General features: G+C 42.7%; 1 protein-coding gene across 2 annotated transcripts in view; it reads left to right on the plus strand.

Moving 5' to 3' along the window:
* The first annotated feature begins 986 nt into the window (after positions 1-986).
* Positions 987-17,968, plus strand: part of GORASP2 (golgi reassembly stacking protein 2) — a 33,068-nt gene continuing 16,086 nt past the window's right edge. The window contains exons 1-6 of one of the 2 annotated variants that reach the window (XM_084891917.1): positions 1,013-1,230; positions 11,354-11,418; positions 14,846-14,926; positions 15,955-16,158; positions 16,537-16,623; positions 17,598-17,728. In XM_084891917.1, coding sequence (XP_084748043.1) covers positions 16,015-16,158; positions 16,537-16,623; positions 17,598-17,728 — 362 coding nt within the window. In that variant the 5' untranslated portion in view covers positions 1,013-1,230; positions 11,354-11,418; positions 14,846-14,926; positions 15,955-16,014. Of the gene's footprint in view, positions 1,231-11,353; positions 11,419-14,845; positions 14,927-15,954; positions 16,159-16,536; positions 16,624-17,597; positions 17,729-17,968 lie in introns of both variants that reach the window. The other variant, XM_084891918.1, reaches the window with a different exon arrangement.

Genomic DNA, 17,968 nt, shown 5'->3' on the forward strand with positions numbered 1-17,968 from the left:
AGATCTCGCTGAAGATGTGATAGAAGCAAGTCAAACATTTTGGGCTTGAATATGTACTTCACCTTGCTTCTCATCAGAATACACCCTTGGTGATGGTCAAATTGACCCCTGGACAGTGGGGGATTTTTACAATGGAGTGGGAAGTGTGAATGCAACTTGGCCACCTAAAGGAAGAGGAATGGGGAACCTAGCAGCAGGCAGGGGAATGCAAAGGACAGCCAAGTGTGCTGGTCTTGTTCTCACAATTAGGGAAAGAAAAAAAGAAAAGAAAAAAAAAAAAAAAACACAAAAAAAGTACTTAAGCTGAAACCGGTTTGGCTCAGTGGATAGAGCGTCAGCCTGCAGACTGGAAGGTCCCAGGTTCGATTCTGGTCAAGGGCATGTACCTTGGTTGCGGGCACATCCCTGGTAAGGGGTGGTGCAAGAGGCAGCTGATCGATGATTCTCTCTCATCGATGTTTCTAACTCTCTATCCCTCTCTCTTCCTCTCTGTAAAAAAAAAAAAATCAATAAAATATATATATATTTTAAAAGTACTTGGGCCCTCCATGGCTCTTGGGGATAGACATTTTACAAATGGCACGTTTCCCTTTATACAGCTGAGCTGAGCTGAGCCGACACGGTATTCATTCTACGGAGAGCCACTGTCACCCTCCTCTGTACAACCTGGGACAAGACGCAGGGGATGGCGAGGAAGCAGCGTGCTTGCCTTCGCCCCTATTCTTTCTAGCAGCCTTCTTCCTGTCTCCGGCCACAAGAGGAGCTACTGCCCGGCAGCCGTACTTCCGGGCAAGAACCTTTCGGGAGATGAATCTTGTCCCATCCTGGCTCCCGTAGCCAGGTTCCCAGGCAGGGCGAACGGTACATCTGCTCTTTCTCGCGAGCACGAGGAGGCCCCGCCCCGCTCTCCTCCTCCGGCCCCGCCCACTCCACCTGCGCACGCTACGCTCCGACAGTTCCGGGGGGCTCGCGGCAGGTGGCGCTGTCGGCGGCGTCGCTGGGGCCCCGGCTGCCGCGGAGACGATCTCCCGGCGGGCAGTGCGGCCCGGCTCCCCGGCGGCGGCGACTGCCACGTCCCAAGTGCTCAGCGGAGGAGCAGTAGCGGGCGGTTGGCGGGGGGCGGGGAGCAGCGCGGAGCCCGGCCGGCCACTCGCATCGCCCGCCGCCATGGGCTCTTCGCAGAGCGTCGAGATTCCCGGCGGCGGCACGGAAGGCTACCACGTCCTGCGGGTAAGAGGTCCGACGGCGGCCCGGGAGCGGCGGGCGGGCAGGGTCCGGGCGGGCCTTCCCCGAGGCTGGCAGGCCCGGCCTCCCGGCGCAGCGGCGGCCGCGGGCGCTGCGGTGCCGAGGCCGGTGCTGGGCTGCCCTCGCGTCCGCCGGCCCGCGGCCCCGGGCCCGGGTCCCCCCGCCGCGGCGGGCGGTCGGGCCGGAGCGGAGACGGCGTCCGGCCACTTCGCCGGGGAACAAACTTGGCTGCTTTTCCTCCTCGGCGCGGCGTTCTCGGCCCCCTCCCCCGGAAGCCTTAGCGCCCGAAGTTAGTTCATGGAAGGGCAGGGGGCAAACTCTGCAAAGAGGGGACTGAGGCTGTCTCTGGAGCTTTTCCGGGAAAAGGGAGCCTCGGCGGAGGATGCGACGGCAGGTGTCCCTGCACCTCGGCGCCGCCGCCGGTCCGCGGAGGCCGGGACTGCAGACGGGACGGAGCGAGGAGGGGGTCTGGCGGCCTGGGCGGACTTGAATTTGACAGTCGTGTCGTGTCTCTCCCCCCACCCCCTGCTCTCTCGTGTCGCTCCGCACCTTCCCAGTCCTCCCCTTCCACACCTCCCGGCCGGGAACTTCCGTTCTGCTCTTCCTGAGCCTGCTCAGGGCGTGGTGGAGATTTAAGGTTCGGAGGTTTACCTCTCAGTGGGGTGAGAGGTAAAGGAGAGAGGGGAACGTTAAAAAAAAAAAAAAGAAAAAGAAATGTAGGTAAACAAAGGAAAGCAGCCTCAGCCACCAGGATGCAGGGAAACACAGCACCTCAGAAGGCGTTAGCTGCACCCCTGCTTGTGGACACCCTGGGGAGAATGCAGCGTGTCCGCCTCTCCTCGTGGAGCTGGTCTGGGAGAAGCATTGAGGGTGGAGGCCTGGGACCCCTGCGTGGGGCAACGGGATCGTCCACAGAGGGGCCCAGTTGTAGCGACGTTTCGGGGTGCAATAGAGCGCCACTAGGTATTGGCTTCTCGCGGGCAAGAAAGAGCCTTTTCACTGAACGTGAGAAAGTGCATTTCCTGGTGCTTCGTCACCTTCGGGCTTACGGCCCATTCTTAGGCAGACACACACCCTCATACAGTGCCCACATACCTGTGTGACAGGGCCGTGATCCATCACCTTTCTGATCTTACGGATTATTGCACCCAGTCTCTCCACTGCACTAGAAATCCCTCTTGAAGCCGCACGCTGACTGGAAAAAACGATTTTCGCAGCAAAAGCAAGAGAATCTATTAATAAACCACATTATCTTCCTTTTCCTTCAGTTAAGCCAACCCCCACGGACTACAGAGATAGGGGAAATGGGAGAAGTGTCAGATTCCAGATGTGAAGTGCACGTTATTATCTGGTTTGATTTTGAGTTTTCTGCTCTCGGCTGTGTTATTCAGTGACTGACTGTAGCCATGAATCCTTGGGGATTTGTGATTTTTTTTTTTTAATACGTGCAATTAGTAAAGCACAGTGTTAATGAGTTTAAAAGGTCTCCTAGAAAGCTGTACTCATCAAAAGGATTCTAATTCTGTGACTTATGTTAATAACTTCATTTGCCATAAAACAAGTTGAAGTGTATTTTCTTCACATAGGTGCACCTCAGTAAATAGGCACTCATACATATTCTATAGTTCAGATGTTATTAATCTATGAATCTGATTTTTATTCATATATATATATTATTGATTTTTTTACAGAGAGGAAGGGAGAGAGGGAGAGAGCTAGAAACATCAATGAGCCGAGACCGGTTTGGCTCAATGGATAGAGCGTCGGCTTGGGGACTGAGGGGTCCCGGGTTCGATTCCGGTCAAGGGCATGTACCTTGGTTGCGGGCACACCCAGTGGGGGGGGTGAGGAGGCGGCTGGTCGATGACTCTCTCATCGATGTTTCTAATTCTCTATCTCTCTCCCTTCCTCTCTGTACAAAATCAATAAAATATATTTAAAAAAAAAAAAAAAGAAAAAGAAAAGAAAAGAAAAAAAGAAACGTCAATGAGAGAGAAACATCGACCAGCTGCCTCTTGCACACCCCCTACTGGGGATGTGCCTGCAACCAATGTACATGCCCCTGACCGGAATGGAACCTGGGACCTTCCAGTCCGCAGACAGACGCTCTACCACTGAGCCAAACCGGTTTCAGCTGAATCTGATTTTTAAAAGCACTAGGGACAACCTTTGTTTTCTATCTGCATCTGGAGCAGTGTTGCAAAAGATTAAGTAATTCTTATTTTGTTCGAGTTTTATAAGAGGGAGCTTTAAAATAATAATCATCTAATTTAGGGTAATTTTTTAAAATCCTCACCCAATGACATACTTAGAGAAAAGAATGGAGAAAGAGAGAAGGAGAGAAACATCTATATGAAAGAGAAACTAATCAATTGTTCTCTGTACTTGCTCCAACCACCGGGGATTGAACCCAAAACCTAGGTGTGTGCTCTGACCAGGAATCAAACTAGCAACCTTTTGATGCACAAGACTATGCTCAACCACCTGAACCACTTAGACCAGGCAGAGAATTTTTTAAATGTTTCTGAATATGTAACCTGCTCTGCCCCTGATTCTGTAATTGGTATTATCTTTGTTTTCAAAGTGGCACAGGGAAACACAGCACCTCAGAAGGCGTTAGCTGCACCCAACATATAAAAAGATCTTCCTTTCATTTGTTACTAGAAACCCGCGTCCAACGCCACCTGCAGCTCCTACCTGCCGCTCCTGCTCATCCCCGCCCCCCTGTGCCCGCCGCAGGCTCCTGCCCAATCAGGCCCAACACCAGAGGCTCTTGCTGCCGCTGCAGCAGCAGCAGCTGCCAGCCATGAGCCCTGCATCTTATTGCCTCCCAAGGGGCGAGGCCTGCGGGATTCAGCTGAAACTGGCTCTCCGACATCCCACCAGGGGTCCTGGATTGCGAGAGGGCACAGGCCGGGCCGACCCCGGGAGGCTCCAGGCCGTGTCCGGCCCATCTTGCTCTGTCCCCATTGGCCAGACCCCAGCAGTAAGCTAACCTACCAGTCAGGGCATCTGCCCCCTGGTGATCAGTGCCCGTCATAGTGAGCGCTTGAGCAGCCTTAGCATATTATTAGGGTATTACGCTTTGGTTGTTCAATTGTTCTGCTGTTTGGTCTATTTGGGTATTATCCTTTTATTATGTAGAATTGCCTAAATGTACAGCAGTATATTCCACCACTGGATTACTGAGCTTGTAAACCAGAGTATATATGGCAGGTTAACCCTGCAATAAAATCAGTGTTCAACAAGGCCTAGAATGATTAAATTAGAAGTTTTCATTAACCAATTCCTGGCCATTTCCTTGTTAGTAATAAAAACTTATATGACTGGATTTTGAAATACTAATTTTAGTGACGGCCACATTCACTGCTGTTTTTATTATTACTTTAAAGCTCCTATAGTTCAGATTGATTTTTACAGTTTTTCCATTTTTCCATAGTCATTGTTAGATTCTTCTTTTAAAAATCTTTAGGGATAACCTTGAAATGTTTCCAAATTTTCTGCTTTGAATAGTGTACTTTCCTTTTTATGTTTTATATTTATATTTCATGTTTGATCCTATTTTATGACCCACTCCCTGTTCTGGAAGTAACCATCATAAATTATTTATTTATTTTAATTTTTTTTTGTTAATCCTCACCTGAGGATATTTTTTTCCATTGATTTTGTTTGTTTAATACATTTGTATTTCCAAGCGGAGGGGAGAGAGAAATATCAATGACGAGAGAGAATCATTGATTCACTGCTCCCTGTGTGCCCCCTCCCTCTTTGGGGATTTAACCCCAAACCTAGAGCACGTGCCTGACCCGGAATGGACCTATCACCTCCTGGTTCAGAGACTGAAGCTCAGTCACACCAGACGGGCTCCATTGCTTTCTAAAGAGAGTGGAAGAGAGGGAGAGAGAAAAGAAGAAAAATCACTATGAGAGAGACACATCGATTCTGCCACACGTGCCTCAACCAGGACCACGGTCTGAGATCGAACCTGCAAACCAGATATATGCCCTTGATCAGGAATCAAACCCACAGCCACGGAGCAAAAACAGCAGGGCAATGGATAATTGCTTATGTATTCTTTCAAAAATGTTTGATATACCCTCCTCCCTTTTTTTCTTTCTTTTTTCCTTTTACAACTGTTGGAATCATGTGATAGAGACTGTTACCTTGTACTTCTCATTTGATAACCCACCTGCCTTCTTTCCATAGCAGCACATAGATCTGCCTCTTGTTTCACTCAGCTTCAGAGTAGACTCTTGTACCTTAGTTGGGTTAAGCAGCACCTTCTGGTGTTGGGCATTTAATTTTTCTATTCTTTTGTTGTTATAAGTACATATCTACAACTTTAAATCCTACCTTTTGATTTCACTTAAAATGTATTTTCCCAAATTATTATAAATATTTTAATATTGTGTAATTATATAAACATTGAATAGTATAAAATGAAGCGACAGGTTGTCAGAGTTTTTATTTTTTTACAGCAAACTTTACTTTCAACATATTTTTAATTATATGGATTTTTTTCTAGGAAGCTGCTATGTAATGATGGGTTTTGTATTTCCTTTTAGAATTTTATTTCAGATTGTTTCATATGTTACAAGTTACATCATGGGTTGAATGTGAGGAGAATGTGCTCTTTGGTAGAACATCTATAGTAATAAAAGCGTAATGCCAGTATGCCTATTAGACCCAATGTCCGGGCGAAGCCTGGGCTGTGAGTGAGGGAAGCCCAGCTCCCAGGTGCCAGCAGCTGTGGGAGAACGGCCTGCTCTTGCACAGGTTTTGTGCATTGGGCCTCTGGTTGAGAATAATGGTTTAGCAGGGAGGCTGGAACTCTTTTAGTCTACTAAAAAATTATTTACTGCACTCCTGTGTCAAGTCCCAAATTGGGAAACTGTGCCCTTTCAGATGTGGAAGAGCTCACTAACTCCAAAAGTTTATCTTTTATAACTGCAGGTTTTAGAGTTTATTTTTATTACATCACATTTTCAAATCTTTTCCTGTGGTTTTATGTGTCTAGTTGAAATGAATCCTCATTACTTGATTGATTGATTTTTTTAGTCTTATGTAACATCTCTACTTTTAAAAACATTACAGAAGTGAGGGTGTTAACATTAAATAGAGGTCTTTCAAAGGGACTTCCCTATCTTTTATGTGTGAGGAAGGAGTTGATGGTGCAGTAATAAAGAGAAGACACATTCCACTGAGCCAGTTTTATGGGAACATCTCCATAGTTAGGAAACTTAAGATAATTCATATACCAGCTAGAAACTTGGGGCAAACATATTTTTGTATATCACCTTATAAAATACCTGGTCTGAAAATATCCATGTTCTGAAAGCAGCCTTGTAATTTCCTTTGTTACTTTAAGGTAGCAGTTCTGTGTTCCCCGTTAAATAAACCAGTGCGGCCAAGAGAATGCCACCTCCACCTTCCCTGCCTCCCCCAAATTCTTCTTCCCTTCAGCCCTGCTGTGCCTCTGTCCTTCAGTCAAGATGTGACCCAAATCTAGTATAAAGTGTTATACTTCTAATCCCAGGAGAAGAGATGGACGTTTCACCGGAAAGTAACCAGTATAGAACTATTGGATCTGTACACAGATTCAGGCTAAATCTGGTAAAACTTTCTAATGATTGAGGAACAGAAAGGGAGGTGAGAAAGTCAAAAGCTTAATTCTGCTGCACATACTAAAATGTATCTGCTCTGCTGCTTAGTTTGGGGCTGTTACAAAGAGTACTGCTCTGAACATTATACTGTATGTATTGGAGAGCATGGATACCCATTTCTATTGGGCATACTAAAGAGTGGAATTTTTGGTCAGAGGTGTGCATATTTCAATATTAATGGATATTGCCAAGTCGTTGACTAACTTAACATTCCCACCATCAGGTTTCTGATTGTTCCATATCCTCATTAATACCCAGTATTTTCCATCTTTTTTATTTTTTATTTTTTATTTTGACCATTCTGATAGGTATTTTCCATCTTTTTTATTTTGACCATTCTGATAGTGGTATGGCGTTGTGGTTTTAATTTGCATTTCCTGATGACTATTGAAGTTGAGCACATTATCATATTTATTGGCCACTTTTTTTTTTTTTTTTTAATCTTTATTGTTCATATTATTACAAAGGTTCCTCATTTCTTCCCCCCTCCACCAGGTTCCCACCCCAACCTCTGCCCCCTCCCCATCCCCCATTGTCCTCATCCATAGGTGCACAGTTTATGTTCAGTCTCTTCCTCCCTCCCTTTCCCCGATAGTAAATCCCTTTTCAGATAGTAAATCTGTTACTTAGCATTTTCTCATATCAATAATACCTCCACATGCCCAATGATACACTTCACACAAAAGACATTTCCAAATAGGTCAACCAGCCTCATGCAGGCCCCACCCAAGGCACTCACAGATCAACACCCCAGCGCTATACTAACTCAACACATCCAGATCTAAGCCTTCATCACTTGATTCAGCAGACCCTCAAGTTCCCGCAAAAGTTTCCAGCCATGTCTGAGAGGCAGCCGTGGGCAGGTACAGGCGAGGAGCGAGCTGTTTCGGGCCTGGCTGCTCTGGGCCTGGCCTCTGTTGCTCTGGTTCGTTCCACAACCAGCTGCTCCGGGTCTGGTCACTGCCGCTCCCGACCTAGTTGCTCTGGACTTGGCTGTTGCTGCTACAGGCCTGGCCGCACCCGACCCGGCTGCTCTGGGACTGGTTGCTCCGGTCCCGGCCGCTCCGGGCCTGGCCGCTCCCAGCCTGACAGCCGCTGCTCCGGGCCTAGCCGCTCCCAGCCTGGCAGCTGCTGCTCCGGGCCTGGCCGCTCCCAGCCTGGCAGCCGCTGCTCCTGGCCTGGCCGCACCAGACCCGGCTGCTCCGGGCCTGGCCGCTCCCAGCCTGGCAGCCGCTGCTCCGGGCCTGGCCACACCAGACCCGGCTGCTCCGGGCCTGGCCGCTCCCAGCCTGGCAATCGCTGCTCCGGGCCTGGCCGCACCAGACCCGGCTGCTCCGGGCCTGGCCGCTCCCAGCCTGGCAGCTGCTGCTCCGGGCCTGGCTGCTCCCAGTCTGGCAGCCGCTGCTCCTGGCCTGGCCGCACCAGACCCGGCTGCTCCGGGCCTGGCCGCTCCCAGCCTGGCAGCCGCTGCTCCAGGCCTGGCCGCACCAGACCCGGCTGCTCCGGGCCTGGTATTGGCCACTTTTTTGTTTAGAGTCTGCTAAAATGTTTTCTCCATTTTTAGCAGCTTTATTGAGATTTAATTTATATACCATTAAATCCAACATTTTAAAGTATACAGTTCAGTGGTTTTTGTAGTATATTTACAAAGTTGTACTACCATCACTAGTATCGAATTCCAGAACCTTTTTATCACAGAGAAAGAAACTCTCTTCCTATTAGCAGCTACTCTCCTTCCTTCCTACTCTCAGCCTCTGGCAGCCACTAATCAACTTTATTTTTCTATGGATTTGCCTTTTCTGGACATTTAAATGGGATCTTACAAATGTATGGTCTTTGTGACTGGCTTCTTTTACTTAGTATAATGTTCTCAAGGTTCATTCATGTTCTATCATCTATCAATGCTTGGTTCCTTTTTATTGCCAAGTTATATTCCATTTTATGGGTATTCCACAATTTGTTTATCTGTTCTTTAGCTGAGGAATATCAGCTGAGTTTCCATTTTCTGGCTCTTATGAATAATGCAGCTATTAAATTTGTGTACAAGTTTTACATGGACATGTTTTCATTTCTCTTGGCTGTATGGGAGTGAAATTGCTGGGTCACATGATTCCTGTGTTTAGCATTTTGAGGAATTGCCAAACTTTTACACAATGGCTGCACCATTTTACATGTCCACCATCGATATATGTGGGTTCCATTTCTCCACATTATTTATTGTCCATTCTCGTTACTTTTTATTAGCCATTCTTGTAGATATGAAGAAGTATCTCATTGTGACTTTATTGCCTATCTTTATTAATGATTTGCAGTAGTCTAAATTTGTTCTGAATATAATTCCTTTTTGAATTTGTATTTTCTACTTGTCTTTTGACTTGCAGAAGTTTGTAGTTTTAGTATAATTTAGCTTATCAATTTTTTTTAGTTTACATTTAGTACTTTTTTGTGTCCTATTTAAGAAGTCTTCATACTTGAAGATCTCAAAAATATTCTGTGTTTTTCTCTAAAAGTTATTGTTTCGCCTTTGATCTTTAGATCCACCGTCCATCTGGAATTGATTTTTTTAAAATATATTTTTATTGATTTTTTACAGAGAGGAAGGGAGAGAGCTAGAGAGCCAGAAACGTCAATGAGAGAGAAACACCAACCAGCTGCCCCCTGCACACCCCCCACCGGGAATGTGCCCGCAACCAATGCACATGCCCTTGACCGGAACCGAACCTGGGACCTTTCATTCTGCAGACCGACGCTCTACCACTGAGCCAAACCGGTTTGGCTGGAATTGATTTTTGAGAAACAACATTTAAAAAATAATTTTTCTTCCCTTCCTAGCTGGCTAACATTTTGTGTCTTTTAATGTGTGAGAGGTAATTAATACATGGTTAGAATAATAATGTAGTGTCCAGGAATTAGTTGGTTATAAAGATTTATCTTCAGGTGGTGATTGAAAAGTTAGAAAGATGAGCTTCAGATTTTTAGGACTCCTGTCATATGTCAGAGACTTAGCTAAGCATTTCAGTACACTCACTCAGTTGCTACAATATTCTTATAAAGTAGATGGCATTATCTCTTACTTGCAGATGAGAAAACTGAAGCCCATAAAGATAAACTTTCCTAAGCTTACACTGCTAATTAGTAGGCAAAACCATGCCTCAAAACCAAGTCAGTCTAGCTCTAAAACTCTGTTATCTTCTCACTGTACATTTTCCCCCAAAAAAACATATTTTTAATGATTTCAGAGAGGAAGGGACAGGGAGAGACACAGAAACATTAATGATGAAAGAGAATCATTGCCTCCTGCATGCCCCCTACTGAGGATCGAGCCCCCAATCCAGGCATGTGCCCTTAACCAGAATCGAACCTGGGACCTTTTAGTACGCAGGCCGACACTCTATCCACTGAGCCATACCATTCAGGGCTCACAGTACATTTTCTTTAAATCTTGCAAAATCTTAACTTTCAAATTTAACCTCTTCATCTTAAATTTCTGTGATATTTGGCCCAAAAATAAGTGCTAAGTGGCCTGCATAACCATATGTGTTTATGTATGTGTATGTATTTAATTTAGATGGTTTGAAGGAAACATGATAAATAATCAGATCTCATATGGGACAATTTGAAGTGGGAATCTGATGTTTGAGAGATTAGATGCCTAAGTGATTCTTATCAATGAATAATATTGCCAGAGAAACTTAACTGTGTGGATGTTTCATTTGCTATGTTGTAGATCTTATTTTCCATGCTATGAAAAGTAGGAAATTTCCTGTAAGTGTATTAGGGTCAAGAGAGCATTTCCTAGGGCTCCCTCTGCTGGCTTCCTAGCAGTAATTAAGATACCTAAATACCAGAATTGTGCTTGTACTAATGATATACGTAAATAAATTTGGGAAAGAAATTAATTTCAAGGTCCATTAGAAACAGGAGATTGATGTTTGTAGCAAATGAAAATGAAAAATTAGAGTTAGAGACATTTTATTTATTTTAGAATTCAAAGTTAGTTATTGAATCTTTTTTGAGTTATGGGGAACTGGTATTGAAGACTTTGCGTTTCAAACAAATGGTAGTAAAACTTTATACTTGAAGGATGGCATAAGATTCTGTATGTGAGACCAACTTTCTAAGTTGGTGATGGCATTTCAAAAAGCATCGTCTTTAGCCTTTTTTAACTAAAAGATAAACTTTTGGCAGCCTCAGTGGAGAAGTGTGAAATTGATCAGTGGACATGTTAGATTCTAAATAAAATAGAATTACTAGGTAATGGACCCTATTAAGTGAGAAATTTCACTCTGAGGGAGCTTCTAGGGCTTACTGGTATGCTAATGATCTTCACACCTGAAGCGTTTTGCATGTAATTGATAAGATTCTAATAGGCATTTCATACCTGGCAGATCTTTATTTTTTTCCCAGCCAGCTGTGACTTAACCTCACTTTTCTTCTTCTTGTAGATCCAAGCTGCCACCATTTTCCTTTCAGAGTTGCCATTTGAGGAGAAGTCTATCCGCCATTTCGGGTTCTAGACATTTTGCTTGACAATATAGGGTGGGACAAAGGGTTTACAGTTGTTCATATGGAAAGTTATACAATCCTCCTATATAATGAAAAACTAATAAGCAAATTGACCAAATAACGGAACAATGTTTGCTATGACGTGCACTGACCAGGGGGGGTAGAGGTTGCAAACGTTCAATACAGGAGCTGCCCCCTTGTGGTCAGTGTGCTCTCAAGGGGAGCACCACTCAGCCAGAAGCTGGGCTCACGACTGGTGAGTGCAGCAGTGGTGGCGGGAGCCTCTCCCACCTCCACTGCAGGTGGGCCATGAGGAGTGAGGGATCCTGGACTGTGAGAGGGCACAGGCTGGGCTGAAGGACCCCCTCCCCCCAGTGCATGAATTTCGTGCACCAGGACTCTAGTAATCTATATTAACAAATGGCCCGCCATGACGCTATCATGTCCAAAGGAGCAGCAGCTCTCGAGGCAGGGTGCAAGCTAGAGCAGCGGAGGGCAGGGCAGCAAGCTACCAGAGGTTGAGGGCTATGACTGGTGGAGAGCCATGAGCAATGGAGGGCAGGGCGCAAAGAGTGACGAGGCCAGCTGAGGCAAGAGGAAGCAAGCTACTCATGCGCACTGGGCCTCTAGTCTATACTAATAACCGAGGAATATCAAAATTGTCCAGGTCACTGTCACAGTAACAATAATGACCAACAGGCTGCCTGGGGTGACCAGGCTGGCAGGGGGGTGAGTGAGGGATGGACAAACAGCTGGCAACAGGCTGCGTGGAGTGACCAGGCCAGTGGGGGGAGGGGGGAGGGCAGTTAGGGGCGACCAGGCCGGTGGGTGGGGGCAGTTAGGGATGACTAGGCTGGCAGAGAAGGGCATTTGGGGTAACCAGGCCAGCAAGTGGGGGGTGGGGTAGTTGGAGTGACCAGATTGGTGGGGGGGGGCAGTAAGTCGCAGCCAGGCCAGCGGGTGGGGGGGCAATTAGGAGCGACCAGGTCGGCAGGGTGGGGAGTTGGGGGCGACCAGGCCAGCAGGCAGAGGCGGTTAGGGGTGATCAGGCTGGCAGGGGGCGCAGTTGGGGGCGATCAGGTAGGCAGGCAGGTGAGCAGTTAGGAGCCAATGGTCCCGGATTGTGAGAGGGATGTCGGAGGGGTCCCAGATTGGAGAGGTGCAGGCTGGGCTGAGGGGGACCCTCCCACCCCCACATGAATTTATGCGCTGGGCCTCTAGTTAATTAGGAGTAAACCTTGTTTCATATACTCACCCTGTATGTAGACTATAATAGCCCCCATTTAAGAAAACTTGAGTATACAGAAACTAAACAAATACATATTGACTATTTTTATTAAAGGTAATACTTTTAAATCTTTTTGATAGTTTAACTTAAAAAATTATTAAGTCTCACATTTGCAGGGAAATTTGCATAAAGCAAAATCACACAGTTTTACTATGTTAAACATTGAAGCATCCTTATAATGGACAACTAACTATTCCTTATTGTGATAAATGGGGGAAAAACAGTTTTATTTCTTCAGAGGCAATGATAGTATAATTTGACTTTAAATAAAGTAATACTAATCCAAGAAGCCAGGTATTAAAAGGACATTCTGGGAACAGTCTTTGTTCCGTTTTGGAAGCATCCACATTTGTTCCTGTGTAAATTGCTATAGATTTATGCATGGATGAATGTATGTATCTGTTTTCCTTAGCCTCAGAATTGATTATTAAAACACTTTAGACTTAGAATAAATCAGCCTACAAATCTCAATTCAAACTTTGTTTTCATAGAATAGATTTGACGGTATTTAATAACATTAAAGCAGAATAACAATTCCTTAAAACATTATGAAAATATTATAGAGAGATGCAAAGTAGATTATATTAACTTTTTGCTTATTTGCCATATTACCAATACTATAATACCAGCTACCAATTTTATTATTTCAATTTCAGCAAATTTAATAAATTTAATCCATTTCAAAGTTGGGTGCTAAACATTTGAGTTGTTGAGAAGCTAAAAGTCCTAATTTTTCACTTAAAGTCATCTATAAATCTGGCTGCACTCTTTCTGGCAGCCTCCTTATTAGATTAATAGTTGTAAAATGTACTTTTGAATTTCACCTCTACCACCAGCCAGCTATGGCCCATAGATAAGTAACAAAATAGTTTTTTCACCTGTAAAATAAAGGACTTCTGATTTTCTAAACATGTAATTCTGTCCCACACCACTGTGTTGTCTAGCTATACTACCGTATATTATTATCCTCATTTTTCAGACTCCTTTTGGGTTTTTACTTGTATCATTTCTTCAACTTTCAGATGTCCTTATCCTCTTGTTCATTTTCACCGTTGAAAGTTCTACCTCCGCCGAGACTGGGTTGGTTGGCTCAATGGATAGAGCGTCAGCCTGCGGACTCAAAGGTCCCAGGTTCCATTCCGGTCAAGGGCATGCACCTTGGTTTTGGGCACATACCCAGTAGGGGATGTGCAAGAGGCAGCTGGTCGATGATTCTCTCTCATTGATGTTTCTAACTCTATCCCTCTCTCTTCCTCTCTGTAAAAAATCAATAAAATATATTTTAAAATAAAGAAAGTTCTACTTCCTTTTTAAAGTACAGTTCAAACGTTTGTGTGTGTGAAGCTTCTTCAATTGGAATTAATCTTTCTTTTAGAACTTTGTGCCTACATTTAACCCTTACTTTTTTGGTCTTGTAGCACAATTATTAGAAGACTATATGTCCTCTGTCTCCCCTTTCTTTTCTTGCCTATTTCTCCACAGATTATAAATGTTTTGACACCAGCCACATTGATCCTATATTAGTTTTGTAATTGAATTGTTCCTTGCTATGGAATAAATGCTCCCTGAATGTCACTTAGTTGTAATAAATAACTATCTGTTGTGTCATGTGCTAAATGCTCGGAGGATTGCCCCGAAACCTGCCTCCAAAAATAGAAAGTGGTGGTAATAGAATCATAGTGAGAAAGCCTCATATAGGAGGTGAACATAAAGAATGGGTAGAATTTAGAAAGCTGCAAGGGTATTTATTTTCTGGATTAGATGAAGAGAAATGAGAGAACTAGTTTGTAGCTATAATTTAAAAAATATATATTTTATTGATTTTACACAGAGAGAAATTGAGAGGGATAGAGTTAGAAACGTCGATGAGAGAGAAACATCGACCAGCTGCCTCTTGCACACCCCCCACTGGGGATATGCCCGAAACCAAGGTACGTGCCCTTGACCGGAATCGAACCCGGGACCTTTCAGTCCGCAGGCCGACACTCTATCCACTGAGCCAAACCGGTTTCGGCTGTAGCTATAATTTTTATTGATAAAATTAGTCTAGTTTTACAGAAGGAATGGGTATTAAAAATTTACTTATGATTTTTAATTAAGCTTTGTATTTTTCATATTGGCTTTTTTTTTTTTTTTTTTACAGGTACAAGAAAATTCCCCAGGACATAGAGCGGGACTAGAACCATTCTTTGATTTTATTGTTTCTATTAATGGTTCAAGATTAGTAAGTTCAGCTTTTTGTACCTTTGTGTATAGTATTTTGTATCTTTTAAAAATGGAATTTTTGGTGTTTATTATATGGGACTGGTGTTTATTCATTAGTTACAAACATAAAGTGTGTTATCAGTTTGTAAAAGTAATTATGTTAGTAAACGTATGAAAATGCCAAATATAAAATACTATACTTGACACGCCAGCAATTATTTTAGGGGGTTAAAATCACTGGAGACTTTTACTTTAAATGTTAAATATTTAAATTTTTATGCAGAAAGAAATAATATTAAAGCATTTGCTTTTTTTAAAGATGTCAAACTTTTGTAGGTAATTGATAAATGACTTTCAACTTGTCAGTTTCTTTGTATATAAGTAATGTTACTAGAACCAGATAGATGTGTTCCAAAAGTGCAGAATTAAAACCACTTTTATGTTGTTTTCAGTTTACCTATAATAAAGCCCTGTAGGAAGGAAATTATATAATTTCAGCAAAGGAAATTCTTACAACAATGGCTACTTGGTTGGCTTATCAACATCTTCTATATAATGGCCTTTTTTCATTTATGTAATGAAATATTTAACACACTGCTTCCATTTTCTTTTTCCTGCCAGTTCCTACTAAATAACTAAACTGTATATTTAGGAGTAGAATCCAAATTAAACTTCAATGCCAGCAAATGTTTTAGATTTTAAAACCAAAGTCATACCAATCCTGTTATGTAATATGACTTCTTATGAAATAATTTGGTGTGTTTTCTTAATCAATAAAGCCCTAGATCACTTAAATCCATGTTAGGTTGCAAATTACATAATCTGTAGTTAGCTATTAGAAAAAGTCAGAAGTTATTGCTAACAAGAATTGTTTTTAACTTCTTAACATTCTTTTATTTGGAGGAACATTTGGATGTTAATGAAACCTTCGCCCATAGAATGCTTTGTGTTCATTAATATTACTCCAATAGACCATAGGATGCTTAAACTAAGACAGTTAACATTGCATTTTTATTTATTAAGAAAAACCATTTTATGTGTTCACAGAATAAAGACAATGATACTCTGAAGGATCTACTGAAAGCAAATGTTGAAAAGCCTGTAAAAATGCTTGTCTACAGTAGTAAAACACTGGAGCTTCGAGAGACCTCAGTCACACCCAGTAACATGTGGGGTGGCCAGGGCTTGTTGGGAGTGAGCATTCGTTTCTGCAGCTTTGATGGGGCAAATGAAAACGTTTGGCATGTGTTGGTACGTATCACTTGTAAGCTGTTCCTTGCAGTTTAAAAAGAATATAGAAAGGTGTTCTACCAGCGGTTATCTCCAGTTTGGTTGAGATTGTAGGGACTTTTATTATTAGGCTATTTTTAGATCTTGAAAATCAGAATTCATTGCTGTTAAAATCTAGGTTATTTTTTTTTAATGCATGAGATGAGGAAGAGAAACAAATAATTTATTCATTATGAGAAGAAATGTTAAAGGAAATAGCTACAGAAGTATTTTAAATATTTATTCAAGATTATGTGACATAACAAGACAATTACAAATGTAGTGGTTTTTAATTGCTATAAGATTTGGAACGTTATTTTATGTATATTAATTTTGGGGGGTGTTTTTGTGTCACCGTAGGATGTAGAACCAAATTCTCCGGCAGCAAGGGCAGGTCTCAGACCTCACAGTGATTATATCATTGGAGCAGATACTGTCATGAATGAGGTAATTAGTGTGTTTATTAAAGAAAATTATATAACATTTTCTTATTAATGTTTAAGTCCATGAGTATATTTGCCTACTTTGCATTTAGAGTTGAAATTTAGGTCTTTGCCGGCCAAGATCACCCATGCTCAGGAGTTAAACAGAACATCTGGGCGTTGTCTCATTAGTTTGGCTCTGGGGGGAAGTGCATACCGTACTATGTAGTCGTTCACAGGTTTGTGTTTGGTATATAAAAACCCTTACTGTACCTCAGGCTAAATGAAATCCTCCTTTTGGTTATTGATTTCATTTTCTCTTCCTAAAAAGAGGTCACAAAATTGGCTCAGCTGTTTTAATCCTTTTCCTTGCTTGATGGCTAGAGAACGTATATATTGCTAAATCAAAAATGAGAGAAAAAATAAGGTGCCCAGATAACCAGGTCTTAATCATAGAGAGCAAAGGCAAAATACCGTACATAGGATTTGTGTGTAGAAGAGTTTTAACTAAAATTGCTTGACTAGGTCTTGTGAAATTGGACATGTAGTAAATAGGTCATTTATAAAATTAAACCTTGTTTGAATGTCAGTTTTAAGAAATGATTTTGATGTTTGGGGCTAGGCTCACAATCTGTGTCTATGTGTTTTGTTTTTTCCTTACATGAGGATATTGATTTTAGATATAGAGGAAGGAGAGAGAGAGAGAGAGAGAGAGAGAGAGAGAGAGAGAGAGAGAGAGACATTGATATTGATGTGAGAGAGAAACATGAATTGGTTGCCTCCTGTATGTGCCCCGACTAGGGATCAAACCCCCAATCTAGGTATGTGCCCTGACGAAATCAAACCTACAACCTTTTGATATATGAGTTCCAACCAACTTAGCCACCCAGCAAGTGTGTTTCTGTTTTTTTAAGTTTATAGGTAATTTTGATATTAGCCAGGTTTGAGACCCACTGTTCAGTAACATAAAAATATTTTTCTCCTGTGATGCTTTTGCAGTCTGAAGATCTGTTCAGCCTTATTGAAACACATGAAACAAAACCATTGAAACTTTATGTGTATAATACAGACACTGATAACTGTCGAGAAGTGATTATTACACCAAATTCTGCATGGGGTGGAGAAGGCAGGTAAGGTCAATTTTAGACTAAATTATAACTGCTTAAACTTAGATGTGTTGTAAAAATTGATTGGTTCATGAGCCAAAGCTCAACTACTGAGCCACACCAGCCAAGCAATAATTCTTTTTTTAAAGTATATATTTAGGAAGACTGGTATATAGACTATAGTCTTTTTTTTTTTTTTTTTTTTGTCTTTTTTTTTTTTTTACTGATCTAAGAGCTAATAGCCTTTCTTTGTTTTGTTATTTT

Source organism: Pipistrellus hanaki (genome assembly GCF_964339955.1).
Source record: "Pipistrellus hanaki genome assembly, chromosome: 8".
Lineage (NCBI taxonomy): Eukaryota > Metazoa > Chordata > Mammalia > Chiroptera > Vespertilionidae > Pipistrellus > Pipistrellus hanaki.